This window comes from Euwallacea similis, chromosome 18 (genome assembly GCF_039881205.1).
Source record: "Euwallacea similis isolate ESF13 chromosome 18, ESF131.1, whole genome shotgun sequence".
In the NCBI taxonomy this organism is placed as follows: domain Eukaryota; kingdom Metazoa; phylum Arthropoda; class Insecta; order Coleoptera; family Curculionidae; genus Euwallacea; species Euwallacea similis.
Genome location: NC_089626.1, coordinates 2,925,260 through 2,951,610, shown reverse-complemented (window position 1 = coordinate 2,951,610; position 26,351 = coordinate 2,925,260). Strand labels below are relative to the sequence as shown.

Below are 26,351 nucleotides of genomic sequence, written 5' to 3'. Positions count from 1 at the left end.
ACATACCGTTTTTGAGTAATCTTCAATCATAGCTTTAAATGAAACACCCTGTATTTAAATATAGTCTTTTTCACTCTTTATCTATAGAAAATTTTAGTAATCTTTAAGTAATTCACGAATCTTTACCTCAGATCAAGTCCTCACATTCCAAAAATCAACACTTTTAAATTGTTCTTTAGATTTAAGATTGACCTTTCAATACGAATGTATTGATTATTTAAATTAATTTTATTTTCATGGTCTCGTCATGTATCTGCTGTACGTCATGTATACATCTGGCTATAAGTATGAATAAGTATGTATTATGTGTGCTAATAAAAAAACAATTGTGTTGTTTTATCTTTTTCAAACACATTTCAATAGATAAACTTTGCTAAGAAATGCAAGATGTAGATTTACTCACTAATGTAACAGACTCCTTTTGCAAAGCAATGAGTATTCTACCTCTTTAACCAGTAGTCATCCACCTGAGGGGGAAGAGCAGTACATACCAAATCCCATGATCAAAACTTCTGTTGATTTTTTTGAACTTCGAATATGGAAGATCTAGATGAAGCAAAATCTCGGAAGAAGAAATCAACTCCGCATCCTTACGCCCAAGCAGGATTTTTCTCGCGCACTGCATTTTTGTAAGTTTAGCCAAAAGGGGTCTTAACTGGCGATCCAAAAGTCATTGATCATACGAATTAAAGCTAAATAGACGAGGACCATCAAAATAAGTGTCAATAATCCCACGCAATTAAATAAAAGCAGAACGGGAAAATCGGAGGATCCACCAGTTAAGAGTCCTCACAACTTCAGTCGTTTTACTTTAAAGAACTTTTCAATTAAAAAATTCACAGCAATAAGACTTTTTGCTCAAACCGAAAACGTTGCGTGTGCCTAAGATGCATGTCCAGATGTCAAAATCTGACGTTTCACAGTCAAAAACCCGTAATAAAAGACGAACGCAGCGTTGCCATTTTCAGCTAAATTAAACTGATTTGATTCTGGCAGTTAGAGCATGGATCTTATTTAAAAAAATGCGTTGTTGGTATGGCAAAATAAAAAAGATTCTTAACCCTAGAATGCTATCCGGGGTAGACCTGTATCCCAGAAAGGAAAAAATATTCTATTATTTTTTGCTAGCTGATAACACCGATTTGTTCTTCAGAGTAGTTTCATATCACCAATATCTCGCCTTGATGCGGGCTTCATTGGTTTGAATCGTGTGTTTGTATTCTAAGTATAGATCGTTTGGGATACACTGGAACCACATTAAATATAAAGTAAAATATGGGTAGCATTCAAGGGTTAACTCAATTAAAGAGTTCACGTGGAAGATTGCGTGATTTATTACCACCGAGACGCACATTTATAAAATATTTCGCACATAAGTCAATAAACCTTATTTTTTACCTTGAATGAAGCTATTGCCGATTTCAATTCATATCTTAAGATCAATAACAGACATTGTACCAAAACAATCCCGTGTTACTTCTTTATATATAAAAAAATTTCAATGAAAGTTGTTTGCCTGAAGTTAACGTATCTCACCGAATCAAATTTGCAGATGGATCATTCCCCTCTTTTACAAAGGCTACAAAAAAGGCCTGACAGAAGAGGACCTTTTCATGAACCTCAAACAGCATGATTCTGAATTTCTAGGCGAGAAATTAGAGATGGAATGGAGCAAAGAACTTAAAAAGAAAAGACCTTCCTTGTGGAGAGCTTATCTCCGCATGTTTGGACTGGACATACTCCTTTACGGCTTCCTAATACTCGTTTACGAAATTGTAAGGTAATTGCTGCTTACATAACACCATCATGCTTCAATTCTACGCATATGATAAAAATCTAGGTTTACCCAACCATTGACAATGGCGAAGCTGCTTGAATACTTCACACCACAATCGAAAATGCCCTTGGAAGAAGCTTATATCTACGCAAGCATAATCGGACTTACTACCCTGATCCAAGGAAACATTTTCCATAGGACCGTGTTCCATATCGTCCACTTGGGCATGTGCGTGAGAACAGCCTCCGTGGCCCTAGTTTACCGAAAAGCTATCAGACTTAGTAAATCTGCATTAGCAGAAACAACTGTGGGACAAATGGTCAATTTGATTTCCAACGATGTGTCCAGATTTGAAAATTGCACCTACAACGTGAACGACATCTGGGTGGGCCCCATTCAGCTGATTATTTGTATTTTTATGCTACTATCTTATGCTGGATGGACCGCTTTAGTGGGAATAGGGCTGTTGTTGTGCATAATTCCTATCCAAAGTGAGTATAATAATTGATTTAGTTAAGTAATAGTGAAGAAATGATTAAACTAGTATGGATGAGCAAGAAGACGTCCCTTTATCGTCTGAAGACAGCAATAAAAACAGACGAAAGAATTCGTCTAATGAATGAAATCATTGGAGGAGTGCAGGTGATCAAAATGTATACATGGGAAAAACCCTTCACAAAACTAGTAGAGATTGTTAGACGGTACTTACATAATCATTTAAATTGCATGCTCAAACATTTCCAATATTTTTTTAGGCAAGAAATGAAGCAAATCCAGAACAACTCTATCCTCAAAGCTGTTCACATTTCATTCAACATCTTTCTAACCAAAACCCTAATCTACATGTGCGTGCTCGTCTACGTTTTAATGGGAAACAGCCTGAATGCGCAGTACGTGTTCGGTTTGTCCTTGTTTTATGAAGTGATGCGTCAATGTATGAACCGAGCATTTGCGCAGGGTATCACTCAAATGGCCGAAGCAATAATTTCTACTAGAAGAATTAGGCAGTTTCTGCTTTACGAAGAACTAGATTTTGGGGCAAATATTGACGAAAGATTGAGATTTGATTCCCCGGGAATACTCATGGAAGGCGTCTCTACAAAGTGGATAAAAACCAGCTTAGATCCTTCATTGAAAAACATCAACATTGGGGCGACCCATGGAGAGCTGACTACGATAATCGGGAAAGTTGGAAGCGGCAAAAGCACTCTTCTTCATGTTATACTCAAAGAATTAACCCCGATAAAGGGCTATATGAAAATTTACGGTTCAATATCGTATGCCTCCTTGGCTTTTCATGGGTAGTGTCCGACAAAATATTCTATTTGGGCAGGAATACGACCCCACCAAATACCAAAATGTCATTAAAGTGTGCGCCCTAGAAAAAGACCTTAAACTGTTCCCTCATGGTGACCGTACCATCATAGGGGAAAGAGGCATTTCTTTGAGAGGTGGGCAAAGGGCGCGCATCAACCTGGCAAGGGCAATCTACAAAGATGCAGATATTTACTTGCTCGACGACCCTTTATCTGCTGTAGATATCCATGTAGGAAAGCAAATTTTTAAGGGCTGCATTGAGAGGTACTTAAAGAGCAAGTGCGTTGTGTTGGTGACGCATCAGCTGCAATATCTGAAGGACTGTAAAAATATATATTTGTTACATGAAGGTGAAGTGCAATATTCGGGCAGCTATGAGGACATCAAAAATGCTGGAAAGGAATTTACTACTTTATTGGAGGAATTAAAGAGAATGGAGGAAGATACCAAAGAAGAGAGGAGAAAAAGAAAGAGAACTATGTCCACTGCAACTGGTAGTAACCTGTTGAATCGTGACTAAAGATATAAGAAAATAGTTATGAATGTTTTATTTAGATCCTGAGGAGGCCGACGCAGTAAGTCCCACAGTGACTAAAGAACAAGCAATAGCTGGTAAAGTTACCTGGAAGATCTACAAAACCTACTTCCTTGCAGGTGGCAATACGTTCAAAATTTTATTTTTGATCCTTATTTTCGTTAGCTCCCAAGTCTTGGCCAGTAGCGTGGATTATTTCCTTAGCGTTTGGTGAGTCAATTAAACTAAAATAATACAAAAAACTACCTACAAATTTCTCCGCAGGGTGAATATGAACCAAATGAAATCAGATCTCAACAGCACGAACATTGATGACCACCATCAATATTCTACAATGCAGACTTTGTGGCTTGACCACATGACCGACTCATTATGCTTGAAAATCTACACAGCACTGATTATAGTGATCGTTCCTTTGATAATCCTTAGAGGCATAATCTTCTTCAAATCCTGCATTAATGCCTCCATAAACTTGCACAACAACATGTTCGCAAAGATTATTTGTGCTCCAATGAGATTCTTCCATCTCAACCCTTCAGGGAGGATTCTGAACAGATTTTCCAAGGATATGAATCAAGTGGATGAGTATTTGCCAGTGGTGATTTCTGATACTGTCCAGGTATGAAGTTCAGAATTAAACTGTCGGTTTCAGTGAAAAGTGCTTACATAGGTAGGGCTGATGATGGCAGCCAACATCGTTGTGGTGGCAGTAGTTCTTCCCATAATTTTAGTGCCCACCTTAGTAATTTTGCTGATTTTCTACGGGATCAGGGCAATATTCTTAGCAACTAGTATTGATATCAAGAGATTTGAGGCTTTAGGTAAGATGCTTGTGGTGAGGGTAGATTAAAACTTATGCTATACTGGGTCTCAGCTAGAAGCCCAGTTTACTCCCACCTCGCCATGTCCTTGCAAGGACTCACCACAATTAGAGCTTTCGGAGCTCAGAACTTGGTCACCAAGGAGTTCGACAATTATCAAAACGCATACAATTCAGCTTTCTTCATGTTCTTAAGCGCCAACCGAGCATTTGGCTATTGGCTAGACGTACACATTGCCATTTTCGTTACTTGCGTAACATTCACCTTCCTTCTCTTACAAAGAGGTTTAATAACAGTCTTCCCCTATTAATTCATCGTGCTTAACATACTGGTAATTTAAGATTCCTTTGAAGGCAGCGTAGGTTTAGCCATAACCCAAGCTATCAACTTAGCCGGCTGGTTCCAGTTCGGTATCCGGCAATGGAGTGAAATGGATAACACAATGACTTCGGTGGAAAGAGTGAAGGAGTACGCCAATGTGACTACAGAACTCGATTTGTCTGTTAAAGAAACCCGAAAAAGTTGGCCTGAAAATGGAGCAATTGAGTTTAGTAATTTAAGTCTGCGATACAGCCCCGAAGAAGAGTTCGTCTTGAAAAATCTCAGCTTTGCGATAAAACCACTTGAAAGAGTGGGAATAGTGGGAAGAACAGGGGCCGGGAAATCCTCCATTATTACAGCCCTCTTTAGACTTGCTGAGACTGAGGGAGCAGTTCTGATTGATGGGGTTGACAGCAAGACCGTGTCCTTAAATAGGCTTCGATCAAGTATATCCATAATTCCTCAAGAACCCGTGTTGTTTTCTGGAAGTCTTAGGAAGAATTTAGACCCATTTGATGAGTTTGATGATCAAGTAAGTTTTAAAGTCTCGCCATTCTTTAAGATGCTCATTAATTTAAATTTAAAGACTCTATGGAATGCTTTAGAAGAAGTAGAGCTCAAATCAGTAATATTAGATCTGCCGAATGGTCTTGAAAGCTGGATGTCTGAAGGAGGATCAAATTTCAGCGCCGGCCAGAGACAACTATTATGTTTAGTCCGTGCCATCATCCGAAATAATAAGATTTTAGTATTAGACGAAGCCACTGCCAATGTGGATCCTTACACAGACACCCTAATTCAGTCCACCATCAGAAAAAAATTTGAACATTGCACAGTATTAACAATAGCACATAGATTACACACTATAATGGACTCAAATAAAGTATTGATGATGGACGCTGGAAGGGTAATTGAGTTTGGTCATCCATATGAATTGCTATTAGAGGATAAAGGGGAGTTTTATGCCCTTGTACAACAAACCGGGACGAGCATGGCAAGCAATTTGAGGGCTATTGCTGAGAAGGTATGTGTTTACTATTAGCAGATATGACTTATGTATATAAAGAAATTTGCAGACTTATATTAAATACTAATGAGATGAAGCAATTGCAGCCTGAAAACTTTGCTATGAAGATTTCAGTAATTTTAACATTGTAGTGAGAATTGGGAGGAAAGCCTCAACCTCGAGAATTTAATAAATAAAAGAACGTTTCCAACTAAACAACAACAAAAACTTTATTAAAATACTCTATTACCTTTTAACAGCATGTAAGCAGTAATTCATTGAAGTATTTGAACACCAATCCCATCGATTTGTCACAATATTATAAAACATTCCATGGATAAGTTTGGTTTGAAAATTGCCTGTTACATAGGTGTGCCAAAATGAATAAATTAAAAACAGTTTACTTACAGTCTTCAAGGATCCTCTGCAATGTGTGGGGCTGAATAAATTTCTCAATCTGATGAGTGCCTTTCGGCACCAGGCGAATCACATCTTCAACCACAAAAATGCTCACAAAATTTGCTAATAAAGTTTTGTTTATTGTGGTAATAAATATAGAACCTGAAGGCTTCAGGCAGTCAGAACATGCAGAAATAAATTTCTCTTTCTCAGTTACATGTTCTGTAACTTTAGTTCTTTTAAAAGCAGGTATAAGACAATAATGGTTTCCTCTTGCCTATAATTTCTGAAGCAGCTATAACATCATACTTCGAAATGTTATCTTTAGAATGTTCCTCTATGGAAGTGTACAAATAATTAACATTAAGACCACCCTCTTTAGCATGCTCTTTTGCCACATCAATAATGCGAGAGTTTGCATCTATACCTGTGACTTGAGCTCCTATTCTTGATAGAGGTTCTGATAGAATACCTCCTATATGAGAGTATAATGTTACAGTGTGAGGCACATATGAAAGGATTAGCTAACAATGAATTGGAAGACCTTGAGAAAGAAAGATGGAAAGTCAGGAAAATATTTCTTACAAAAAAAACAATTTTAAAACTTCAAACCCTTAAGGTTCTGCACACTTAATAGACTATAACTAATAAACCAGGCACTAAAAGAATGAATAATCACCAATGAAAGAGCACTGTGAACCTCTCTTGTTTTTTGCTACATGAAGGTGTCGCTAACTCAATTTTTGACATTCGAGAACATTCTGTCTTCTTCCCATCTGATCTTCATAATCTCATCTGATCTTAGTAAACACTTACCACCACAACCAACATCTAATATACTCAACCCTTTCAATGGCAATGCAGTGTTGATATTTTTCTCGGCAACCACTCCTTCATTTATAAGACCATCTCTAATAAATGGAACTCTAAGCTTATTCATTGCGTGCAAACCTTTAGTAGGGCCAAACTCATCCCACCATTCGGAGGTTACCTTTTGGAAGACCTCAATTTCTGAGGAGTCTATAGTGCTTGCTGAAGAATGAAATCTAAAATATGGAAACACTGTTTTTAAAGGAATGTGTGTGAAAGGGTGGTTTTATGTAGAAATATTTGCCTGCTTTGAAATGGGATGGAGAAGGCCCTCTTAAAACTGTTGATTATCATGGTTTAATAATAGAAACGGGTTTATTGCTTTGTTGTTTAAGAAGCCGGCCATTTAATAATAAAAATACTCTCTTGTTGTCGCAAAATTTTAACCAACATAACCTCAAAATTTGGTCACTTAAAATGGCTACCGGGTCAAATTACAGTATCATCCTATTTCACTCATTTCTGCATTACATTGGACTATGAAGTGCAATAGCAGCATGATCTTCGTACGTTAACTTAAATAAATCCTGCTTCCTTAACTGTCATCTCCAGCAGGTTTAACGTCAACAAATCAACAAATTTCTCCTATTAATAATTAATGAGTATCGATTATAATGGTATAATTTATGAGTAATACTAATGTGGGCTGAACGATAATTCGACATCCCGTGTTATCTAACGATAGCAATAAGCAAACAGTTAATGATTATGTTTTACACGAATTCTGGCTATACGTTTTTAGTTTTATTTTTCCACTATGTTCTCCCCTTCACAAGTAAAAAAGGAGCCAAAGGTAACACCACTTTCACTTGAACCATCAAGAATCGCCAATTTGATATACTCTTCAATGCACAGATTGAAAGTTCATCACTTACAAGACAAGGGTCCTTGAGGAAAGTATTACCGCCCCCTGAAATTGACCGAGACAACTTATTTGGCAGGCAGAATGAGGACCTGAATAAGATTTACAAGAGTTATAGGCAGGAGTATGTAATATTAGCCGAATAGTAAGTTTCTAGAATGTGTTGTTCATATACTCTGTAGATGTATGATTATTACAGCAAAATGATCCAGACTGAAGACATACAAGGCATTTACGTGATTCCGTCCAGAGAAAATCCTTTAGGTATTAAGGCTTAAAATGGTAACTAAATTATTGTATAAATTTATTTTTTTTAGTTTGGTTTGGTGTTATATTTGCCAGAAATGGGCCTTATAAAGATGGAGTTTTCAGGTTTAATATCCTCTTAGATGAAAACTTTCCCGACTCTGAACATCCAGTAAGTTAATTTCAGCTATCTGAACAAACAAATAAATTGGCCTTTTAGAAAGTAATATTCCAATCACAACTAATTCATCCTGTGATAAACCCAGAAACGAGGGAACTAAATCTACAAGGTGCCTTCCCAACATGGCATAAAAATGAACACCTATGGCAAGTCTTAAAGTATATTCAGTGGGTATTTTTAAATGTGGAAAGTAGCACCAGCCATGCAGTCAATAAAGAAGCTAGAGATTTGTAGGTTTTACACCTCAAAAGTTTAACAATATAATTGGAATTGTTTTGCTAGGCTACTGAATAACAAGGAAGTTTTCACTGCCCAAGTTCAGCAGTTTATCCAACAGAACAAAGAGCACCTGCATGAGACTCCACCCACTGAAGATAAGCATTACATATTATTTGATCAATTCAATCCAGATTTGCACAAAAAAGAAAGAATGCTTGCATTTATGCAACAGACAGAAGGAAAAGGGAAAAATGGTTATTCCTGGGTACTGCCTGGTCTGTACAAGCCTTTAGAAAGACCTGAAACACCACCCTTAGATAATGGAATTAAAGAGTGTACTTAGGTTATTACTTGTTTATAGTTGTGCAATATTTGAAATTTTAACTCTGTTATTAATTGCAATATAAAATAATTTTCCTAAATAATTTTTTTATTTTCTCTACTACCCAATTTGAGGGCATCATAAAACCATTTATTATCTAATTTCACAGTCTCCTTCATGAATTGAAACTCAGTGGGAGGATTTTCCTCTCCTTGACCAAATGTAAAGTGGCTGCTAAATTCTATAGCAAGTTTAGATCGCACTAATCCAATCGAACCTGCTCGTTCCTGAGCTGGGTGATATACTCGTCCAGTTTCAGGCTTCATAAACACTTTATGAGGCTCAAAAGGAACCGTCAACAGCTCTCCTGCATGGTTGTATGCAAGAAGATATTTATCAGATTTTTTGATAATGTGGGTGAACACAATTGGATAGTCATCACATCTGACAAAATTTCTTTCTTTGCCACATATAGAAAGATAGGGAAATTCTGGATACCGGTCAGTGGTGTTTAAACGCAATTGGTTAAAGAAGAAGCGGAGGAATTTCTTTTCTTTGAAGCAGGAGGTGAAGTTCTTCATCCTGGAGTCATCTAAAAATAGCTACTGCACTCAATATTTGATGAATCACACAGTTGCAACACTGATACCTACCATTCCTTGGTGATCAATGAAATAAAAGTATTCCCGAACTTTAGGTTCGGGTTCCTGGCCTTGGATATAAGATATACTTCGAAATAACTGGGTTTGGCTTATATAGAGCCTCAAATTTGTCTTTGTAAATCTGAGGATCATAATTATTAGCTGTTAGTTCAGGTTTTGTTTGATTTCTGTGGCCTTTGGACTACTTGGGCAACACTTTTTGGCATTACACAAATAAAAATTTTAAAGAGCATTTCTAGAAGTACATGATGGAGCTGTATTTTCTTGTAAAGGTGTATTTTCTTTTAGAGTAAAATTATCAAATTTTGTAGTAGGACTTTTTATAATTATGTTATTTAATTTTTTTTAATTAAATAAAAGTTCTTGTCCTTGAAAAACGAATACGTATTAGAGATCCGTGCATTTGTTCGTCCCTTTCTTCACCATGCTTACTAAAAAAGACAAAATGATACGTCAGTTCATGATAACTTGCATTTGCGATAAAGGAAGTAAATAGTAAATTTAACCGAAATTTTAGGTTAAGATTCAGGATAGTGGACGTGTTTTGTTAATTTGTAAACGAAAAGTTAAAAAAAAGCAATTAAATCATGTCCGCAAGTGGCTCTGATAATGAGTCAAATAGGAGCGAAAGCCCCCTGCCTAAAGCTTCTCCACAGGAGGCCAGATCGCGCTTCAATACCCCAGACTCCAGGAAATCTAGGTAAGCTTCCTTTACAAAATTTTTTCAAATACACCTCATTTCGCCTTTAATTTCATTTCAAATAGATCCAGGTCTAGGTCGGCAGCATCTAGAAGTAGATCGAGGTCAAGTCATTCAAGATCCCACTCTAAAAGTCGTTCTAGATCTCACTCCAAATCTAAAAGCCGTTCTCAGTCTCATTCCAAATCCAAGAGCCGTTCCAGATCTCGTTCCAAATCTAAAAGCCGTTCTAGGTCTCATTCAAAGTCTAAAAGCCGTTCCAGGTCCCACTCCAAATCCAAGAGTCGGTCTCGGTCGCATTCCAAATCTAAAAGCCGCTCCAGATCTCATTCTAAAAGCCCTTCAGTATCTAAATCAAACAGCATAGATCGATCCAGATCACCTTCCAAGGAAAGGTCAAAATCTAGATCTAGATCAAAGAGCGGTACTCGATCAAAATCTAGGTCTAGATCAAAGAGTGTGGGGGGCTCAAAATTCAGAAGTAGATCAAGATCTCGAGAATTGAATAGAATGAAAAAGTCAAAGTCGAGAAGTAGATCAAAATCTAAAAGCCCGGAACGCTCCAGATCGCCCTCTAGAGAAAGGTCAAAATCTAGATTAAAGTCAAAGAGTCGCTCAAGATCTCGAAGTAGATCAAGAAGCAGGTCTCACTCCCCTTCCCACGCAAGGAGTAAAAGCCGATCAAGGTCAAATAGCCCAAATTTGGAGATAGACGAACCTAGATCCCCTAATAGTGATAAAGGTGAGAATAGTGCCAATGAGGACAAGGTTAAAAAGAAGCCTACATTGATTGATTCTGATAGTGAAGATGAGTTTGGAACGACAGAAGATAAAGGTAAGGGAATGCCCTACATAATTCAGCGAAGATTTAATATTTATTTCTCTAGGCATAAGCGCGGCAGCAATTTTTGGAGATGACGCCGACGATATAAGCGATGACAGCGACGCTGAAAAAGCGAAATCTGAAACTGAGGTACCACTGAGACGTAGTCGTAGCAGAAGCGGTTCGCGTAGCCGCAGCAGGAGCCCTGAAAAACGTCTCTCTGGAGATGAGGAGGAAGAAGACGTCAGACGAGTGGGAGACGATATTGAAGAGGAGAAAGAAAATGAACCAGAACCAATTCCAGAAACCAGAATTGATGTCGAAGTACCCAAAATCAATTACGATTTGGGAAGAGACTTGAACTTTGTGAAATTGCCCAATTTCTTATCTGTAGAAACCAGGCCATTTGATCCAGAAACTTACGAAGACGAAATTGATGAGGAAGAAACTTTGGACGAGGAGGGTAAGTAAATATATATTTGACTGACATTTTTTTAGTGATTTTTGTATGTGAACAGGACGAGCCAGACTGAAATTGAAAGTTGAGAACACTGTAAGGTGGCGGGATGTTATGGATAAAGAGGGCAACACCAAAAAAGAATCGAATGCCCGTTTCGTCCGTTGGTCAGATGGGTCTTACAGTCTTCACTTAGGATCTGAAATTTTCGACGTTTATAGACAACCCCTACAGGTCTTTTAACACAACTTTTTGCGAATCCTCAGAGGTTATTGACGAATTCTAGGGCGATCACAATCATATGTTTATCCGTCAAGGGACCGGTCTTCAAGGCCAAGCAGTTTTTCGCACAAAACTCAGCTTCAGACCACACTCAACTGAGAGTTTCACTCACAGGAAGATGACTTTATCTCTAGCCGATAGATCGCAGAAAACTTCAGGGATCAAGATTCTCTCGCAAGTGGGCGTGGACCCTGATAACGACCGTGCAGAAAGACTTAAGGTTTGTAGTGTTACAATCTAGATTTTGAAGTTGAAATTCTGGTGATAATTTGCAGAAAGAAGAGGAAAAGCTGCGCAGGCAAAACGTGCGACCAAAGACTACACGCAGAAAGAGCGACGGGGCCTCCCGTGCTCATACGGCTAGAGACTCATTTAGGGAGGAGGAGGGCAGTGACGACGAAGGGGCGATTTCAATTAGTGCCATTAAAAACAAGTATAAAGGAGCAGCCGCAGCCGCAGCTAAAGGTGAGTTAAAAATTTGTTAGAATGTAAGTATTTAATCTTTGGTTTTAGCTCCCATATATTCGTCTGATGAAGACGATTCAGATTTGGAGACGAGAAAAGGCAGGAAGGGTGATAGAGCAACGGCTGCATTGAAGGACTCAGATGAGGATAGTGAGGGAGCCAGCGAGTGATTAAATGTATATTTAAGTATCTTTGTCTAAGAGAAATTCATGCAGTTTTATAATATAGGCCGTTATTAAAACGAAGGTAGTTTTATTATACCATAGAACGCTGAAAATAACTAACTAATAAAATAATGATGAGCAAACTGACAAACCCATCATTTAGATATGAAACACTGTCGAACAAGGTTACTATTACTGCCGTTATTAGATGGCAAACTGTTAGGATATTCCCTTTTGGTCTGGGGTACCTCCTTGAAACTGAAAAGGAAGGGTAAAAATAGGCAGTGGAGACAGAAAGGCAGAGGTATAGTAGGAATAGTAGTAAATTCATTAGTGAGTCTTTCAATATTTTATTAATAAATGACCATTTATTAACTATGAAGAATGTTTCTAATATTTTTCCGGCAAATACAATAATAACTAAATTATTTTTGAGCCAACCTTTAATCAAAAATATGAAGTTAGTCATACAGGTTGACAAAATCTAATCAAACTTAATGGAATTTACAGTCATGTCTATGGCGCCACCCCTGTAAGATCCCCGTTTTTTCTTAGTTTTCTCGTGTCTGAAGGACTTGCCACGGGTGTGTTTCAGGTCCGCATTCGCCCTTTCACCCCAAGAACCTCGTGCATTAAACTGCAAAAAAAAACATTTTAAACACTCCCCTCAACCCCTTTGTGCTAAATACTTACATTAACTTACAAACAATAACGTATAATAAACATGAAATTTAGTCATCGAACTTTATTTTCTTGTTTTCCGGCTGCGCCTGCTGCCCTCCACCAAAACTGTCTCTCTTATTGAAGTTACCGTTGCTGTTAAAACTCCTGCCGCCCCTGCTGTTACCGCCGAAAGATTTTCTAAAGCCACCTTCTTCTTCGCCCTGATTAAATCCCCCTCGACCCCCGAAACTTTTCCTCTCGCCACCGCGACCCCCTCGGAAACCGCTTCTGAAGCCCCCTTCGTTATCGCCTTGATTGAATCCACCGCGGCCACGGAAACTATTTCTATCACCGCCTCGGCCCCTGAAACCCCCACGACCGCGATTGTTGCCGAACGACTGGCGATCGTTTTTGAAGCCGCCCCTGAATCCCCCTCTGCCACCCCGACCGAACGAATTCTAATCGTTTTCAACGATATTGAGAGAGACAGTTGAGGAGTCCCGAAGAAATATGAAAGAAAGAGAAACATTGTATTAGTACAATAGGTAAGCTATCACGTAAGGAACTATAAATAAGTCTCAAATTGCGTTACGGTAACGTGCAAACCTTAATCAACATGTCCAATTTGATGGAAAGAGAAGAATTGGAAGGCTCATAGATTTCTTCAAGAAACTTGACAATATTAGACCACACGTGTGCCTACCCATTGTACCGAACGAAGTCTGAGTTTGCACGTTACCTTAGCATCAAATGAGTTGTCTTTCAATCTAGGATCGACCTGGATCTCCTCCTCTTTCACCCTACGGAAAGGGGTATTTGCCTACAGAAACCATGTTTCAAAATCATTTTCAAGGAACATCAAATTATTTAAATATGGGAAAAAGTGAAGCACTTACATTGTTTCCATTGCTACGATTGTAGGAATCATTATTCTTGGTATTGAAGTCTGAATTATTGTAGGCTCCTTTTCGTTCAAATGATTGGTTCTGAAAGTGATGTAAAGCAAATATTAGTCTTCAAAGATGTTGTGACTCCAAAATTCAGTACTCACATTTTTAGCTGCTGGGGTTGACTCTGCTACAGGTTTTTTCTCTTCCTCCTCAGTATCTACAGAAGAACTCTCTTCTCCCTTCTTATTTGCTTTCCCATTTACAACAACTTTCTTACGTGCTTTTTCCTCATCCTCCTCACTAGAATCAGAAGAACTCTCCTTCTTCTTTGTGGGCTTAACAGAAGTTTTCTTAGCTACCTCTTCCTCATCACTAGAATCTTCTTCAGAGCTTTCTGCTTTCTTGCTTGGTGTCTGCACTGCAGGAGCTTTTTTTGCTGGTGGCTCTTCTTCAGAACTATCATCAGAACTCTCTTGTTTCTTCACAAACTTAATAGGAGTTGGTTGTTGCTTAGCAATATTTGGAGCTGTTTTTGGGGTTTCCTCCTCTTCTGAGCTGGAATCTTCTGAACTACTAGCAGGTTTCTTCACCTTTGGTGCAGTTGGTTTTTGCTGAGGTTTTTTTTGTGGCTTTTCCTCTTCTGAATCTGACTCCTCAGAACTGCTTTTTGCTTTCTGTTGTGGTTTGACTTGAAGAACAGATTTCTTCTGTTGCACTGCTGGGGATTTCTTCTTGGGTGCTTCTTCCTCTGAATCTGACTCCTCAGAACTGCTTTTTGCTTTCTGTTGTGGTTTAACTTGAAGAACAGATTTCTTCTGTTGCACTGCTGGGGATTTCTTCTGGGGTGCTTCTTCCTCTGAACTGGAATCGTCTGAGCTTTCAGCTTTTGCTTTTGCAACTGGTTTCTTTTGTTGCACCACTGGGGCTTTTTTTTGAGGTGCTACTTCTTCATCAGAACTATCTTCTGAGTCTGAGCTTGTTTGAGCTGTTTTTTGAGGTGCAGCAACAGCTTTCTTGATTTGTTTTACTGCAGGTGCTTTCTTCTGAGGTGCTACTTCCTCTTCACTACTGCTTTCTTCAGAGCTGCTTTCTTTTTTTTGCATTATTTGTTGGGTTTTTACTGGGGTTTGTTTTACAGGAGTAGCCATATTAGGTTTTTTGGCTGGTGGAGCTTCTTCTTCTGAAGAATCCTCAGAACTGCTTGGTTTTCTCTTTGTAGCAATTGTTTGAGGTTTTGCCACTGATTTAGAAGGAACTTTTGATGCAGGGGCTTCATCTTCAGATGATTCCTAAATATGGAATTTACAGTTAAACAATGATAACATGTAACCATACAACAAAATCATAAAACAAAAGACACAAACAGTAATAAGTATGCACCTTTTTAAGTCAATGATCAATACCTTAAGTTTACCATTGAATTAACAAAATTTTAAAGTTTCTTTACCACACATCTACCAATCACTAGCTAAAATTACATTATGGGAAAAATCACAACAAAGTGTCCCCTCATCTTAATCTCATTAATCCACATTTCACAAAACATTTATAAAATTACCTCTGAACTTGACTCTTTCTTCTTGCTAACTGTTTTTTTTTGTTGATTAACTGCTGGTTTCTTAACCTTCTTCAAATTTTCATCGTCAGAACTGTCTTCTGAGGAGCTTTCAGCTTTTCGTTTAGAGGGTGGAATATTATTGGCGAGAGTTTTTTTCGGAGGTTCTTCCTCTGAAGATTCTTCACTATCACTATCTTCTGCTTGTTGAAGCTGCTTGGCTCTAGGGTCAGTTTTTTGAAAGGCTGTGATTATGTTCACTAAAGTTGGTGCTCCTGTAGGAAGCTTTTGCTGCAAAAAAGGATATATGGCTTAAGTTAAAGTAAGAATATGCCTGATGCGTAAGCATATAAAAGAGAATAACAGCATTAGTAGGTTCGAGCATGGGAAACACGTGTTGTGGCTCCTATAAGCATGTACTTACGATACTATATTTTTTTCTGTACGTTTCCGCAAGGGCCTTATCTTCTGACAATAAATGGCCGAACACTACTGAACGTATTAGCTGGGTATTGGAAGTCATTTTGCCGGTTTTTGGGGCAAAACTCGTGAAAATGGGGCTCAATGGCCCGAAACGCGCAGCAGTAGAAAATAAAAGAAAGTGAGGTTAAATGTTTATAAAGGTTTCTGCTAATGATAGATAGCGCTTGTTTCAATCCACCCCTGCTACACCTTTTTTGCTCTCAGAAGAGGATAACTTATGCTATCACGTGATATATATTAAGTACTATATACCAGGGGAACGTGATCATCAAGGCTTACTTGAATCACGATTTTGAATAGAACTTCAGAACGTCAGTAGTCACTAATTGTGTCAATGTGGTAATCAATGAAAGAAAAATATTTTTAGTTTTTCTTGTAAATAATTTATTATTATTAAAAATATTGTACAATTTTGAGCGAGTTATGGAAAAACCTTTCATAACTTAATAAATCAATCCCCATCATGTCACGTAAATACCTGAGTAGCATCACGAGAGGTGCCACTTCCCGTCTCAGACAGGACTATTTACGTCTCAAAAGGGACCCCATACCTTATATCACTGCCGAACCTTTGTCCTCCGATATCCTAGAATGGTAAATACTCCTCTAAGTTACAGAATAGCTTCACTTTAATATTTTTACAGGCACTATGTGGTAAAAGGTCCAGAAAACACACCCTATGAAGGAGGCTACTATCATGGAAAACTTGTTTTCCCTGGGGACTTTCCATTTAAACCTCCCGCAATTTACATGATAACGCCTAATGGAAGGTTTAAGACAAATAGGAAACTTTGTTTAAGTATTTCAGATTTTCACCCAGATACTTGGAATCCTGCTTGGAGTGTTTCCACTATCCTGACAGGGTTATTAAGTTTCATGGTGAGCAATTGTGATATGCTAAACACCTTATAATAATTACTTTCAGCTTGAAAAAAGTCCTACTTTGGGAAGCATCGACACTTCAGATTTTGATAAGCGGCAATTTGCCTATAAGTCACTTGAATTTAATTTAAAAAATAATGTTTTTTGTGAACTGTTCCCAGATGACGTTGAAAAAATAACGGTAATAATCAATGTAGTTAGTACAAGGATCTTTAAAGGTACAAATTTATTTTAGGAAGAGCTTGAAAGGCGTAACAAAACTGAAAAGTTCATGACTGAAGGAAGCAGTACCAGCATTAGTGCCCCAGTTTCAAATCTTCAATCATGTCTAACAAATTTATGTATGATAATTGGTTTTGCTGCATTTGCCTTTACTGTAAAGTATGTAATGAAAACCACAATATCTGAAACTGAGGAGTGATACTTGAAATTATTGTTGATTTTAAAATTATATGCATTTAAATAGGTTATTTTTACTCTGTATCATTTTCAGTATTTTAGGTTTAAATCCACGGTCAAATAAACACTATGATTAGAATATACTGAGGTTTTTAATTTATAATAAATGTTCTTTAACAGGTGTAGACAAATGAAACTTCAGGTTCAATTTATTAACTTTTTTTAATTAATAAACTTACATGAATATTATATCCTGGAAGGATACAACATCTGAAAAAGAGAAAAGTATTGAAAATTTATACACACACGGAATTTAAAAACTTACAATTCTTATACGATGTCCCATGGCCTTGGCAGGCAGATTTCTTGCAAATTTAGCTCGAACAGCACCACTGGTACCATGAGGTCTTGTTACTTTACCCCAGATTGCCCTAACCTTGGACTTCTGCGATTTTGGCTTACCAGGAATGCAAGTCTTATTCTTGGCCTTATACACGTACACGCACTTTTTGCCCACATAGAACCAACTGTCTGGTTTTGAGCTGGTACCTTCTACTTTCAACAGGGCAGTATTTTCGTGTTGATTGCGAAGCCCTCGTTTGTATCCAGTAAAAATCGCTTTAGCATACAGTCGCCCGTGCCTTTTACGGGGTCTCCTGGGGTTAGTCTTTTTGCTGGAGTCTTTTGCCGCAAAAGACCCCAACAAAAAGGACTTTTCTGGTTTTGTTTTGGTTTCCGCCATAACTGAAATGTAAAAAGGGAAATTTTAATCGGCGATCATCAGCCTGAAAATTGATGTTTTTGAGATGGTTGTTGTTTCAGGGAGGACAGAAAAAAGTATTACATCTGTTTGTGACGTTCTTTTTGGTAGTTTTTTAAGGTTTTATGGCAAATAAACGAAAACAATCGTAGACTTACTTCGAAGAGTTTCTTTAGGCTCCTAACCTAAAAATAAAGAGAACTGGCAGATGTGATGATCGACCCAGCTGTCAAATGAAGATTTTTAGGTGCTTTTAAAAGAATTATAGTAAGGTTAGAATCAGAAGGAGCAACTAGAACTATAGCCCCGCCCAACATCTCATAAAAAAATCAAAGGTCAAATAGGTTATCCCTTGCGATTGTTGTTAACGTCAAAAACCCATTCAAAAATTAAGTATTTTCAAATTTAGCGATATTTGTGACTAACAGTGATTGTGAAACCTTCATATTATATTGTTGAGATATCGGCTGTATATTTCATCGAAAATCAAAGCTTAAAAATGTCCTGGTTTGACTCAGTGGAATTGGGCCCCCCAATTGAAGTTTTCCAGCTCACAAAGCAGTTCACTGAAGACGACTTCCCTCAGAAAGTTAATTTGGGCGTAGGAGGTAAGATTTCACCCTTTCAAATGCATATTTGTTTGCACAAACCATTTATCGTGCAGCCTATCGTACGGACGAAGGCAAGCCCTGGGTTCTCCCAGTTGTGCGTACAGCAGAAAAGGCATTAGCTAATGATGAAACCTTAAACAAAGAATATCTGCCAGTTTTGGGACTTGATGCATTCAGCTCATTATCCAGTAAAATGTTATTGGGTGTTGATAGTCCAGCAATTGCTGAAAATCGAGTAATTTTTATGTAAGAATAATTTTATCTCATACAGAAGGGCTTTGATTGTAGGCATTTGGTGTTCAAGTGTTGTCTGGAACTGGAGCCTTAAGAGTTGGCGCTGAATTCTTGGCTAAAAAACTAGGGAAGACTATTTTCTATTTTTCCAAGCCTACTTGGGGTAAGTGGCTTATTGTCAATAGCATTCAAATCTTTCTGTGCAAACTTTACATAATAGTGTTATACAAATATTTTGAATTTAATAGGACATGTGGCAATGATAATAACTAAGTAATGTGTACTTATCTTTTAAGAGATTTAATACCCACATTCTAAATATAATCCAGGCCTGTTTACTTACAAAAATTTTGTGTGGGTTGTACAGCTTCAAATCTTACTATTTTTAACTAATTACATCTGAAATTTTATGTTGTTTTTGATGTAAAAATGAGAATTGGAAAGATTTACCTCTGCCAATTTCAGAAAATCACAGACTTGTGTTCTTGAATGCTGGTTTTAAAGAAGCACGCGAATACCGCTATTGGAATGAAGAAAAACGAGGTCTAGACCTCGAAGGTCTTTTAGAAGATCTCCGTAACGCCCCTGAAGGAGCTGTTGTCATTCTTCATGCCTGCGCGCACAATCCCACAGGCTGCGACCCGACTCAAGAACAATGGGGTGAAATCGCCAAGATTGTAAGAGAAAAAAAACTTTTCCCCTTCTTTGATTCGGCCTACCAAGGCTTTGCCTCTGGTGATTTGGATAAGGATGCATGGGCAGTTCGGTATTTTGTCAATCAAGGCTTTGAAATCTTCTGTGCACAATCCTATGCCAAGAATTTTGGATTGTATAGTAAGAATTTCTTACCGTTAGGTTGGCCGAATTTTCATTTTTTCTTGTATAAAATAGATGAACGTACAGGAAATTTAACTGTGGTGTCTAATAATCTGGCCAATGTAGCACCAATGAAGTCCCAAATTACTCTCATTATAAGAGGAATGTACTCAAATCCTCCCAGTCATGGAGCAAGGATCGTTGCCCATGTGCTCAACAATAAGGGGCTTTATGATCAATGGTATTCTACATTATTTTCTTTTCTTCCAGATTAATTAATGTCTGATAAATATTTTAGGCGGGAAAACATTAAAGCAATGTCCTCAAGAATTATTCAGATGCGCAAACGCTTGAGAGAAGAATTGGAATCGCTGGGAACTCCAGGAAGTTGGAACCACATCACCGACCAAATAGGCATGTTTTCGTATACAGGATTAAACGGTACTTTCTCGGTTAAGCGACTTTGAGGAAATTAAAATTATACACTTTTAGAGGCCCAGTCGTTGCTGATGGTACAGAAATTCCACGTTTACATGCTGAAATCGGGACGCATTAGCATGTGTGGTATTACCCCCAATAACGTGAATTATGTGGCCAAGTCGATCTTCGAAACATTGACAACTTTGCCTGCAAAATATTAAGTGGAATTTAGCAGCAACAGTTTCAATGCGAAGTTTATTAGAAACGAAAGGACTAATATAATTTGAGATTTTTCCATTGCTGATTAAGAGGATGGGTAATGTGTAGCGATTCTGTTTAAGTTGTGTAAATAGTAAATAGTTTATTGAATAAAAATGTTGTTGTTAGCTCTTTCCCATTTAGTTTGAATGGTTGTTTAATCGTTTTTTTCTCTACATTATATACATACTTCACTTATAATGTCATTACTGGTGTTTGACAAGTGAAAGTTCAAAATGTAGTTTTTTGGAATTCCAAAATGGCCGTCAAATGATGATGCGCCGGTCGTTGTAAAATAATCGCATGGATTGAAAGTGTTTTCTTATGAATTTCTTCGTAATTTCTGATTTAAATCCGCTCCGAAACGCTCATCGCTATTGTTAAGTGGTTTCTCGAGATTACCCAGTAGTATTTCAGACATAATTATCAAATTTATTACCGGCTAAAGTTTAGTGGTCACAGACCTGTGCCTCTCAGTAAATTCCACCCTAAACAACAATTTCTTTTTGCCCTTTAGGATTCCTGCATGATTATGTACACGGTAAGTGATAACTGCAATTTATCTGTTTAGGCGGGTATATTGGCTTCTATTGGGGAAAATTAATTGAACCATATACATAGTTATGATTATTCCAGCTTCCAACAGGTCCTCGAGCTATAAATCTATACCCTGCATCGTTTGTATTAAGGAACTGTTTCACACTTTAAAGTTATTATCTACAAACAATGTTAAAGGGCCTCTTTGGTACTCCCCTTTTAAGTGTGTATGAGGGCAGAAATGGTACTCTGATGTGATTTCATTCAGTTTAAAATACATGGGAGAGCTTTTGCAATGTTGATGGTATAATAACTGAAAAGAGAAACTATTAGCAAAAATACTGATGTGAATTAGTTTGCTTTTTAATTGTAATTTTATATAAATTGCTAACTTTGTCTCTTTAAAGTCATTTTTGAAATTTACAAAGCTTAAATGTGTAGCCTGAACACTATCAAATCTAATAGGCCTCACCCATGCAATGAAGGGGTGAGGCTCTATTACCATATAATTAAATTTATAAAGGAAGCCTTCTTTTTGGGTTGGAAGTCATTAGGTGCAAGGCAAATTTCATCACATCCTCCACCATCACAATTTACTAAAAACCTCAATCTTCGTAGCTTGAGGAAACCTATGGACACTACTGCGCCATTTAGACACCAACATTAGTTTTCAAATATTGTAAAGACATAGAGTCCAATTATGTCTTATTGGTCGGTAAGTTATTTTCTGTTTTTATTTTTTTTATGAGTCACAAGTGTGATGTCTTGTGTAGAGGTGTCCAAAGAAGGTACACCAAATGACCTCAAGTTTCAATCTTTAAAAAGGACATGTGAGTTGCCAATTTTCAGGTATATTTGTAAAAGGGCTGTGTTGGGTATAAAGTAATGGAGAAACATGTTCAAATACCACCCAATTCCATCATTCAGCTAAAAGCTAATATTTAAACAAAGAAATGCAGGTTATCCTAATAATTAGTCACTGTTAATACAGTTTTTCTTTATTTTAACTTATACTTAGTTATATTTGCTATCAAAGTCAAGAAAACAAATAATGGACACAACACCTTGAATCATAACCCGATTAAATCGCCGACCGGCTGAAACACAGTGCATTATAATCTGATGTAAAATTATTCATGTAACGCTTTGTACACAGAGCACTAATTTGGAGTGAAAGATGCAGGATGATTGACATGTTGATATTTGTTGACTACCCTGACATAAGTTTAATATATGTAAAACAAAGAAATGGTAGCAATACAGTGATCAAAACAGAAACTAAAATTATGCGATAAAAGTGAACTTACACGTTCTCAAATCTGCATATTTTCTTTTGGACACCTTTATATGGGACACCATACTCGCAAGACTGAATTAAAATTTGATTAATTTCCACAGAAATCTCAGTGTCATTTTGTAGGAATATTGTTTTGTTAAACTGGGTTTATGTGTTGCCTTTTTATGAGAGATTTATAGCTCAGACTAAAGTGGAATATATCCTGGTTACGGAGAAAAGATTTACACCTTTACATGTTCTAAATCAAGTGGATGCACTTTGTATTGCCACCCCCTATACACGTTCACAAAACTGTTTTAAATTGCTATTTATTACATCAAATTAAGCCCACAATTACAATCCTCTTGTGATCAATGAATCCTCTTTCCAGGGCACAACCACCGAGCAAGACAATCGCTTCAGCGATAAGGAGAAGAAGCTCCTTAAGCAAATGAAATTCAGCGATTGCTTGAGTCAAAGGGTAAGTTGCCAGTTGGTTCTAAGAACGTTTTGTTATTTCAAACAAACAATAGGTAGATATGTCCAAAATTAAGTTGGAAGTCATTAAGCCATGGATTCAGGACAAATTGACCCAGATATTAAAGATTGATGATGACGTTGTAGTCGATTTTGTCTATAACCAATTAGATGAGCGGGTAAGCCTGATTTTAAGGGTGAAATTATGTTGTTTTTTATATGTGCAATGTAGTACCCAGATCCAAAAAAAATCCAAATAAATCTCACTGGTTTCCTGCACGGCAAGAACGCCCGGGAATTCATGGCGGAGCTTTGGGCTTTGCTGATAACAGCTCAGGAAAATCCTACAGGAATTCCCGACTGTTTAATCGACTTGAAGCGAGAGGAAATGGCCAAACAAAAGGTCAGTCAGAGAATCCTAGGCTTGATGAAAGTTTTACAGGAGAAAATACCTGGTTTTCTCTTATTTGCAGGAGAAAGAAGATAAAGACCGCGAAATTCGGGAACGTGAAAAATCACGGGAGAAAGAGACGACGCGGAAGTACCGCGAACGATCTCGGTCTCACTCTCGTCCACGCCGCTCACGGTCGAGATCACGTCCACGTAAGCGTTCTTCTAGTCGAACGCGAACGAGCTTAAAACCGAGCAAAAAGCGAAGCTCGAGTAGAGATCGCAAGTCAAGAAGCCGCGACCGACGTTCTCGATCCAGAAGCAAGGACATGATAAGAAGCCGAGACCGGAAGTCTAGAAGCCGAACGCGGAAATCAAGAAGTCGAGACAGAAAGTCGCGCAGCAGGGACCGGAAGTCTGTGAGCGCATCCAGGTAGCTTATTAGTTGTGTGTTTTGTTTTGGAAAATAATTTCGTTCTTCAGGAGTCGAGATCGACGATCTGCAAGCCGCGGAGCCAAGAAATCTCGAAGCAGGAGCCTGAGAAGGAGCAGAAGTAGAAGCTTCAGGGCTGCCTCAAAGGAGCGAGCGAAAAAGCAGCGCTCTAGGAGTCGATCCAAGTCGAGGTCAAGACCGAGATCTCCGAGAAACAAAGACGATCTTAAGAATAATGGAAGTGCGAGCCCCAAACCTGAGAACGGCAAACAAGACACTGATGTGTGAGTATCGTAATTATTTCAAAAAGTGGCTTATCCTGTTATTTCATAAGACGTTTATGTCGCTCAACGTGTTCTGAAGAGTTAAGAATTGTCCGTTCTGCTCTTATAGTGATACCTCTGGTCAACCCATCTCCAAACTACAAGCCAAGCTGATGTCTTTAGCCGACAACAATCGTCCACGCCGCTCGAAATCGCGGTCCCGCTCCAAGTCCAAGTCGCGTTCCTCTTCGCCTGTTTCAGGTAAAGGAGGGAAATCGCGGTCCCACTCGAAAGAGAAACCACCACGCTCCAGGTCCAGTTCGAGGGGCTCAAAAGGTCGCGAGTTTGAGATCAGGAAGACCGAAAACAGCGTGCAAAAGAAACGCCACTATCGTTCGAACAAGGAAAGCGGTTCCGACAGTGAGGGTGAGAGGAAGAGACGCAGATCGAGATCGAGAAGACGCAGCGGCTCAAGGAGGAGGAGCGGAAGTAGGAAGAGGAGTTTGTCGAAGAGGTGAGGATTAGGCATTTCTGGATTTTGTTTTTTGAATATACATTTTTATTACACACATTTTCTATAGTCACTCTTTTATTTTCAAAAAATGTGCAAATAATAATTGATTTTCAGACGTAGTACGTCGCGTCGTCGTAGTCCCAGCGATCGTCGTAGACGTAGCCCTAGTAGAGGTCGCCGTAGTCCTTCTCGTCGAAGAAGTGTCTCTCGTAGACGCAGTCCACGTCCTAGAGGACGCAGTTATAGTCGCAGACGCAGCTTGAGCAGACCTAGAAGAAGCAGATCTCGAAGACCTAGAAGAAGTAGAAGTCGGCGTAGCCCAATTAGAAGGCGAAGCCGAAGTTTGAGTAGAAGACGAAGCAGAGAAAGGTGAGTCAAATTTTATTGGTTGGACTGAGTTTGGAATTTAATGATTGATCTGTTTTATAGAAGATTAAGACGCAGCCGTAGTAGAAATCGTCCTTATAGACGTTCCCCTCCTCGTGAACCCGCTGCAAGACGAAGAAGTCGTTCTCGTTCTCGTAAACGATCTCCTGAGCGAACTAGCCTACGAAGACGTTCTTCCAACAGAGATCGATCTAGAGATCGTCCGAAGAAGCCCAGTCCTAGCCCGGCTAAAAAAGACGAATCAGCTAGGAAGGCATGGGAAGACTCCCGAACTCGTAAACACAGCGGTGAGCTGGCGAGAACAGTAGAAGATGAGAAGAAGCGGGATAAATCTATCGGTCGGAAGGAAGAGGAAGTGAGAAAGAAGAAAACAGACAAGGAGCCTGATAAGCCATCGGAAGAGACTGTTAGCAAGTCAAAAGACAAGGAAAGAAAGAGGAGCTCTAGCCCGCAGAAAAATTACCCTATCCCCCCTAACGGTCCTCCGAGGTATTCAAGAAGCTTGTCTAGAACACCTTCTCCGTTTATAAAAGCGAAAGAATTCCCGCCGAAACCTGCGAAGCTTGACGAAAGTACGGAAGAAAAAGTAGTTGCTAAGAAACCAATGAAAGAAAAGGCAGTCGAAGTTAAAAAACCCAAGAAAAAAGTCAAAAAATCCGAATCTGAAAGCTCAAATAGTGACTCTGAAAGCGAAGACGAGAGCCGAAAGAAAGAAATCAAGAAGAAGAAACGACGCAGCAAGAAACATCACGAGACTAGTTCTAGTGACAGCGAAAGCAACAGTGACGAAGCCAAGGCAAAGAAACACTCTAAGGGTAGAAAAAAGGAGGAGGATAAGAAGCTAAGGCCACCAAGCTCAGATTCCGAAGAAGAAGACAAAAAAGGCAAGAAAGAAAAACAACCAAAGAGAGGTAAAAAAGAAGATGAAAGCAGCGACAGCGATGCTCACAAAAAACCTATAAAACGTCGTAAAGACAGCTCTGAAGAAGAATCAGAAAAAGCCTCGAAGAGCAAAAGGGCGCGCAAAGACTCCTCCTCCGAAAGCGAGGAAGACGCAGGCAAAAAAAGGAGGCACAAAAAACGTCCCAAATCTGAGAGCGAATCGGAGGACGAAGCGGAAACAAGGAAAAGGAAGAAGGACAAAAAGCACAAAAAAAAGAAGAAACACTCGAAAAAGCATCGCAAACACAAGAAGAAGAAGCCGGGAAGCGACGACTCGGAAAGCGAAGCCGAAGTAGTGGTAGAGGATGAAAAAAAGCTGCGCGAAAGAGCTTTGAAGTCAATGAAGAGGCAGAATTCGAGCGATAGAAGTAAATCGGATTGATTGTTTCGGGTGTCCTGGTAATTAATACTTATTGGAGTGGGAAAGCTGATGATTGTTGAGTGTATACAAAAGTCAACGTTTTCAATTTTCGATAAGAAGTATGGTATAAGTACATTGTTTAGTGTCGTAAATATATTTGAAATAGACGAGTTTGGTTTTTTTGTCTTTAAGGGGATGTGTATTAAAAAAATGCAAATCCATGCCGTGCTCACGTTTGAATGTAACATTATAGCTAAAATATCGTATGTTAATCGAAATTTGGTTTAAAAATTAATTAGTTTACAGCGTCATATAGCCGGATAGTTCCACTCTTGATGGCGCGAACTTTGTACTTCCGACCTTTAAGGTTC

The 26,351-nt window shown here is 38.5% G+C and overlaps 10 protein-coding genes across 15 annotated transcripts; 6 read left to right on the top strand and 4 right to left on the bottom strand.

Moving 5' to 3' along the window:
- Window positions 1-537: 537 nt before the first annotated feature.
- Window positions 538-5,865, top strand: LOC136414856 (probable multidrug resistance-associated protein lethal(2)03659). Its single transcript, XM_066399076.1, is given in 13 exon segments — window positions 538-629; window positions 1,553-1,780; window positions 1,841-2,268; window positions 2,322-2,478; window positions 2,533-3,060; window positions 3,062-3,588; window positions 3,650-3,839; window positions 3,894-4,248; window positions 4,300-4,450; window positions 4,504-4,734; window positions 4,792-5,303; window positions 5,358-5,795; window positions 5,848-5,865. Coding segments are annotated over 13 exon segments (3,855 nt in total).
- Window positions 5,866-5,981: 116 nt separating this feature from the next.
- On the bottom strand, window positions 5,982-7,445 carry Coq3 (ubiquinone biosynthesis protein COQ3, mitochondrial). Its single transcript, XM_066399253.1, has 5 exons — window positions 7,291-7,445; window positions 6,993-7,222; window positions 6,454-6,651; window positions 6,186-6,398; window positions 5,982-6,136 (listed from the first exon to the last, which is right to left on the bottom strand). The coding sequence occupies exons 1-5, from the start codon at window positions 7,338-7,340 to the stop codon at window positions 6,024-6,026; spliced, it is 804 nt and encodes a 267-aa protein (XP_066255350.1). The 5' UTR covers window positions 7,341-7,445; the 3' UTR covers window positions 5,982-6,023.
- A 141-nt stretch (window positions 7,446-7,586) lies between these two features.
- Window positions 7,587-8,979, top strand: peo (pendolino). The gene is made up of 6 exons (XM_066399251.1): window positions 7,587-7,839; window positions 7,902-8,053; window positions 8,108-8,172; window positions 8,226-8,326; window positions 8,375-8,565; window positions 8,618-8,979. Exons 1-6 carry the CDS (start codon window positions 7,804-7,806, stop codon window positions 8,895-8,897), a joined length of 825 nt encoding a protein of 274 aa, XP_066255348.1. The 5' UTR covers window positions 7,587-7,803; the 3' UTR covers window positions 8,898-8,979.
- On the bottom strand, window positions 8,967-9,853 carry LOC136414948 (UPF0598 protein CG30010). Its single transcript, XM_066399257.1, has 2 exons — window positions 9,530-9,853; window positions 8,967-9,478 (listed from the first exon to the last, which is right to left on the bottom strand). Exons 1-2 carry the CDS (start codon window positions 9,668-9,670, stop codon window positions 8,972-8,974), a joined length of 648 nt encoding a protein of 215 aa, XP_066255354.1. The 5' UTR covers window positions 9,671-9,853; the 3' UTR covers window positions 8,967-8,971.
- Window positions 9,854-10,080: 227 nt separating this feature from the next.
- On the top strand, window positions 10,081-12,501 carry Atu (Another transcription unit). The gene is made up of 7 exons (XM_066399237.1): window positions 10,081-10,238; window positions 10,304-11,073; window positions 11,126-11,524; window positions 11,580-11,752; window positions 11,805-12,020; window positions 12,076-12,265; window positions 12,314-12,501. Exons 1-7 carry the CDS (start codon window positions 10,126-10,128, stop codon window positions 12,433-12,435), a joined length of 1,983 nt encoding a protein of 660 aa, XP_066255334.1. The 5' UTR covers window positions 10,081-10,125; the 3' UTR covers window positions 12,436-12,501.
- A 338-nt stretch (window positions 12,502-12,839) lies between these two features.
- On the bottom strand, window positions 12,840-16,148 carry LOC136414931 (nucleolar protein dao-5-like). Of its 2 annotated transcripts, none has more exons than XM_066399239.1 (7): window positions 15,962-16,148; window positions 15,541-15,828; window positions 14,845-15,271; window positions 14,144-14,736; window positions 13,989-14,078; window positions 13,832-13,912; window positions 12,840-13,066 (listed from the first exon to the last, which is right to left on the bottom strand). In XM_066399239.1, the coding sequence occupies exons 1-7, from the start codon at window positions 16,058-16,060 to the stop codon at window positions 12,914-12,916; spliced, it is 1,731 nt and encodes a 576-aa protein (XP_066255336.1). In that variant the 5' UTR covers window positions 16,061-16,148; the 3' UTR covers window positions 12,840-12,913. The 2 variants fall into 2 exon arrangements, with proteins under 2 accessions (XP_066255336.1, XP_066255335.1); XM_066399238.1 differs by lacking the exon at window positions 13,832-13,912 and adding an exon at window positions 13,123-13,550 and having other exon boundaries at window positions 12,927-13,066; window positions 15,962-16,147.
- Window positions 16,149-16,334: 186 nt separating this feature from the next.
- LOC136414947 (ubiquitin-conjugating enzyme E2 J2-like) lies at window positions 16,335-17,440 on the top strand. Its single transcript, XM_066399256.1, has 4 exons — window positions 16,335-16,614; window positions 16,665-16,899; window positions 16,946-17,083; window positions 17,138-17,440. The coding sequence occupies exons 1-4, from the start codon at window positions 16,484-16,486 to the stop codon at window positions 17,321-17,323; spliced, it is 690 nt and encodes a 229-aa protein (XP_066255353.1). The 5' UTR covers window positions 16,335-16,483; the 3' UTR covers window positions 17,324-17,440.
- A 64-nt stretch (window positions 17,441-17,504) lies between these two features.
- On the bottom strand, window positions 17,505-18,341 carry RpL35A (ribosomal protein L35A). Of its 2 annotated transcripts, XM_066399261.1 has the most exons (3): window positions 18,220-18,341; window positions 17,627-18,045; window positions 17,505-17,571 (listed from the first exon to the last, which is right to left on the bottom strand). In XM_066399261.1, the coding sequence occupies exons 2-3, from the start codon at window positions 18,041-18,043 to the stop codon at window positions 17,548-17,550; spliced, it is 441 nt and encodes a 146-aa protein (XP_066255358.1). In that variant the 5' UTR covers window positions 18,044-18,045; window positions 18,220-18,341; the 3' UTR covers window positions 17,505-17,547. The 2 variants fall into 2 exon arrangements, with proteins under 2 accessions (XP_066255358.1, XP_066255359.1); XM_066399262.1 differs by lacking the exon at window positions 18,220-18,341 and having other exon boundaries at window positions 17,627-18,132.
- Window positions 18,342-18,399: 58 nt separating this feature from the next.
- Window positions 18,400-20,531, top strand: Got1 (Glutamate oxaloacetate transaminase 1). Its single transcript, XM_066399248.1, has 7 exons — window positions 18,400-18,669; window positions 18,726-18,907; window positions 18,961-19,069; window positions 19,372-19,740; window positions 19,798-19,963; window positions 20,021-20,163; window positions 20,215-20,531. The coding sequence occupies exons 1-7, from the start codon at window positions 18,561-18,563 to the stop codon at window positions 20,361-20,363; spliced, it is 1,227 nt and encodes a 408-aa protein (XP_066255345.1). The 5' UTR covers window positions 18,400-18,560; the 3' UTR covers window positions 20,364-20,531.
- Window positions 20,532-20,639: 108 nt separating this feature from the next.
- On the top strand, window positions 20,640-26,150 carry Srrm1 (Serine-arginine repetitive matrix 1). 4 transcript variants are annotated; one of them, XM_066399224.1, is made up of 10 exons: window positions 20,640-20,941; window positions 21,556-21,652; window positions 22,605-22,694; window positions 22,747-22,869; window positions 22,923-23,093; window positions 23,164-23,513; window positions 23,564-23,797; window positions 23,907-24,290; window positions 24,405-24,659; window positions 24,720-26,150. In XM_066399224.1, the coding sequence occupies exons 2-10, from the start codon at window positions 21,638-21,640 to the stop codon at window positions 25,999-26,001; spliced, it is 2,904 nt and encodes a 967-aa protein (XP_066255321.1). In that variant the 5' UTR covers window positions 20,640-20,941; window positions 21,556-21,637; the 3' UTR covers window positions 26,002-26,150. The 4 variants fall into 4 exon arrangements, with proteins under 4 accessions (XP_066255321.1, XP_066255320.1, XP_066255324.1 ...); XM_066399223.1 differs by lacking the exon at window positions 21,556-21,652; XM_066399227.1 differs by lacking the exons at window positions 22,747-22,869; window positions 22,923-23,093.
- Window positions 26,151-26,351: the final 201 nt, after the last annotated feature.

What these genes read in the sequence shown, in the direction of transcription:
- Got1 (XM_066399248.1), top strand. Translation starts at nt 18,561, where the DNA reads ATGTCCTGGTTTGACTCAGTGGAATTGGGCCCCCCAATTGAAGTTTTC. An exon ending in CAGCAATTGCTGAAAATCGA is followed by an intron (nt 18,908 to 18,960) that starts GTAATTTTTATG and finishes CTTTGATTGTAG; the next exon opens with GCATTTGGTGTTCAAGTGTT. An exon ending in AAGGGGCTTTATGATCAATG is followed by an intron (nt 19,964 to 20,020) that starts GTATTCTACATT and finishes TAAATATTTTAG; the next exon opens with GCGGGAAAACATTAAAGCAA.
- LOC136414947 (XM_066399256.1), top strand. Translation starts at nt 16,484, where the DNA reads ATGTCACGTAAATACCTGAGTAGCATCACGAGAGGTGCCACTTCCCGT. An exon ending in TCCTCCGATATCCTAGAATG is followed by an intron (nt 16,615 to 16,664) that starts GTAAATACTCCT and finishes ATATTTTTACAG; the next exon opens with GCACTATGTGGTAAAAGGTC. An exon ending in ATGACGTTGAAAAAATAACG is followed by an intron (nt 17,084 to 17,137) that starts GTAATAATCAAT and finishes AATTTATTTTAG; the next exon opens with GAAGAGCTTGAAAGGCGTAA.
- Coq3 (XM_066399253.1), bottom strand. Translation starts at nt 7,340, where the DNA reads ATGATAATCAACAGTTTTAAGAGGGCCTTCTCCATCCCATTTCAAAGC. An exon ending in ATTAGATGTTGGTTGTGGTG is followed by an intron (nt 6,652 to 6,992) that starts GTAAGTGTTTAC and finishes ACTCTCATATAG; the next exon opens with GAGGTATTCTATCAGAACCT. An exon ending in GCAGAGGATCCTTGAAGACT is followed by an intron (nt 6,137 to 6,185) that starts GTAAGTAAACTG and finishes CCTATGTAACAG; the next exon opens with GCAATTTTCAAACCAAACTT.
- peo (XM_066399251.1), top strand. Translation starts at nt 7,804, where the DNA reads ATGTTCTCCCCTTCACAAGTAAAAAAGGAGCCAAAG. An exon ending in TATGTAATATTAGCCGAATA is followed by an intron (nt 8,054 to 8,107) that starts GTAAGTTTCTAG and finishes TGATTATTACAG; the next exon opens with CAAAATGATCCAGACTGAAG. An exon ending in GTCCAGAGAAAATCCTTTAG is followed by an intron (nt 8,173 to 8,225) that starts GTATTAAGGCTT and finishes TATTTTTTTTAG; the next exon opens with TTTGGTTTGGTGTTATATTT.
- LOC136414948 (XM_066399257.1), bottom strand. Translation starts at nt 9,670, where the DNA reads ATGATCCTCAGATTTACAAAGACAAATTTGAGGCTCTATATAAGCCAA. An exon ending in TCATTGATCACCAAGGAATG is followed by an intron (nt 9,479 to 9,529) that starts GTAGGTATCAGT and finishes TGAGTGCAGTAG; the next exon opens with CTATTTTTAGATGACTCCAG.
- Srrm1 (XM_066399223.1), top strand. An exon ending in ATAACCAATTAGATGAGCGG is followed by an intron (nt 22,870 to 22,922) that starts GTAAGCCTGATT and finishes TGTGCAATGTAG; the next exon opens with TACCCAGATCCAAAAAAAAT. An exon ending in AGGAAATGGCCAAACAAAAG is followed by an intron (nt 23,094 to 23,163) that starts GTCAGTCAGAGA and finishes TCTTATTTGCAG; the next exon opens with GAGAAAGAAGATAAAGACCG.
- Atu (XM_066399237.1), top strand. Translation starts at nt 10,126, where the DNA reads ATGTCCGCAAGTGGCTCTGATAATGAGTCAAATAGGAGCGAAAGCCCC. An exon ending in TGGAACGACAGAAGATAAAG is followed by an intron (nt 11,074 to 11,125) that starts GTAAGGGAATGC and finishes TTATTTCTCTAG; the next exon opens with GCATAAGCGCGGCAGCAATT. An exon ending in TTTATAGACAACCCCTACAG is followed by an intron (nt 11,753 to 11,804) that starts GTCTTTTAACAC and finishes GACGAATTCTAG; the next exon opens with GGCGATCACAATCATATGTT.
- LOC136414931 (XM_066399238.1), bottom strand. Translation starts at nt 16,060, where the DNA reads ATGACTTCCAATACCCAGCTAATACGTTCAGTAGTGTTCGGCCATTTA. An exon ending in ACAGAAAAAAATATAGTATC is followed by an intron (nt 15,829 to 15,961) that starts GTAAGTACATGC and finishes CCTTTTTTGCAG; the next exon opens with CAAAAGCTTCCTACAGGAGC. An exon ending in CAACCCCAGCAGCTAAAAAT is followed by an intron (nt 14,079 to 14,143) that starts GTGAGTACTGAA and finishes CATCACTTTCAG; the next exon opens with AACCAATCATTTGAACGAAA.
- RpL35A (XM_066399261.1), bottom strand. Translation starts at nt 18,043, where the DNA reads ATGGCGGAAACCAAAACAAAACCAGAAAAGTCCTTTTTGTTGGGGTCT. An exon ending in TGGGACATCGTATAAGAATT is followed by an intron (nt 17,572 to 17,626) that starts GTAAGTTTTTAA and finishes TCTCTTTTTCAG; the next exon opens with ATGTTGTATCCTTCCAGGAT.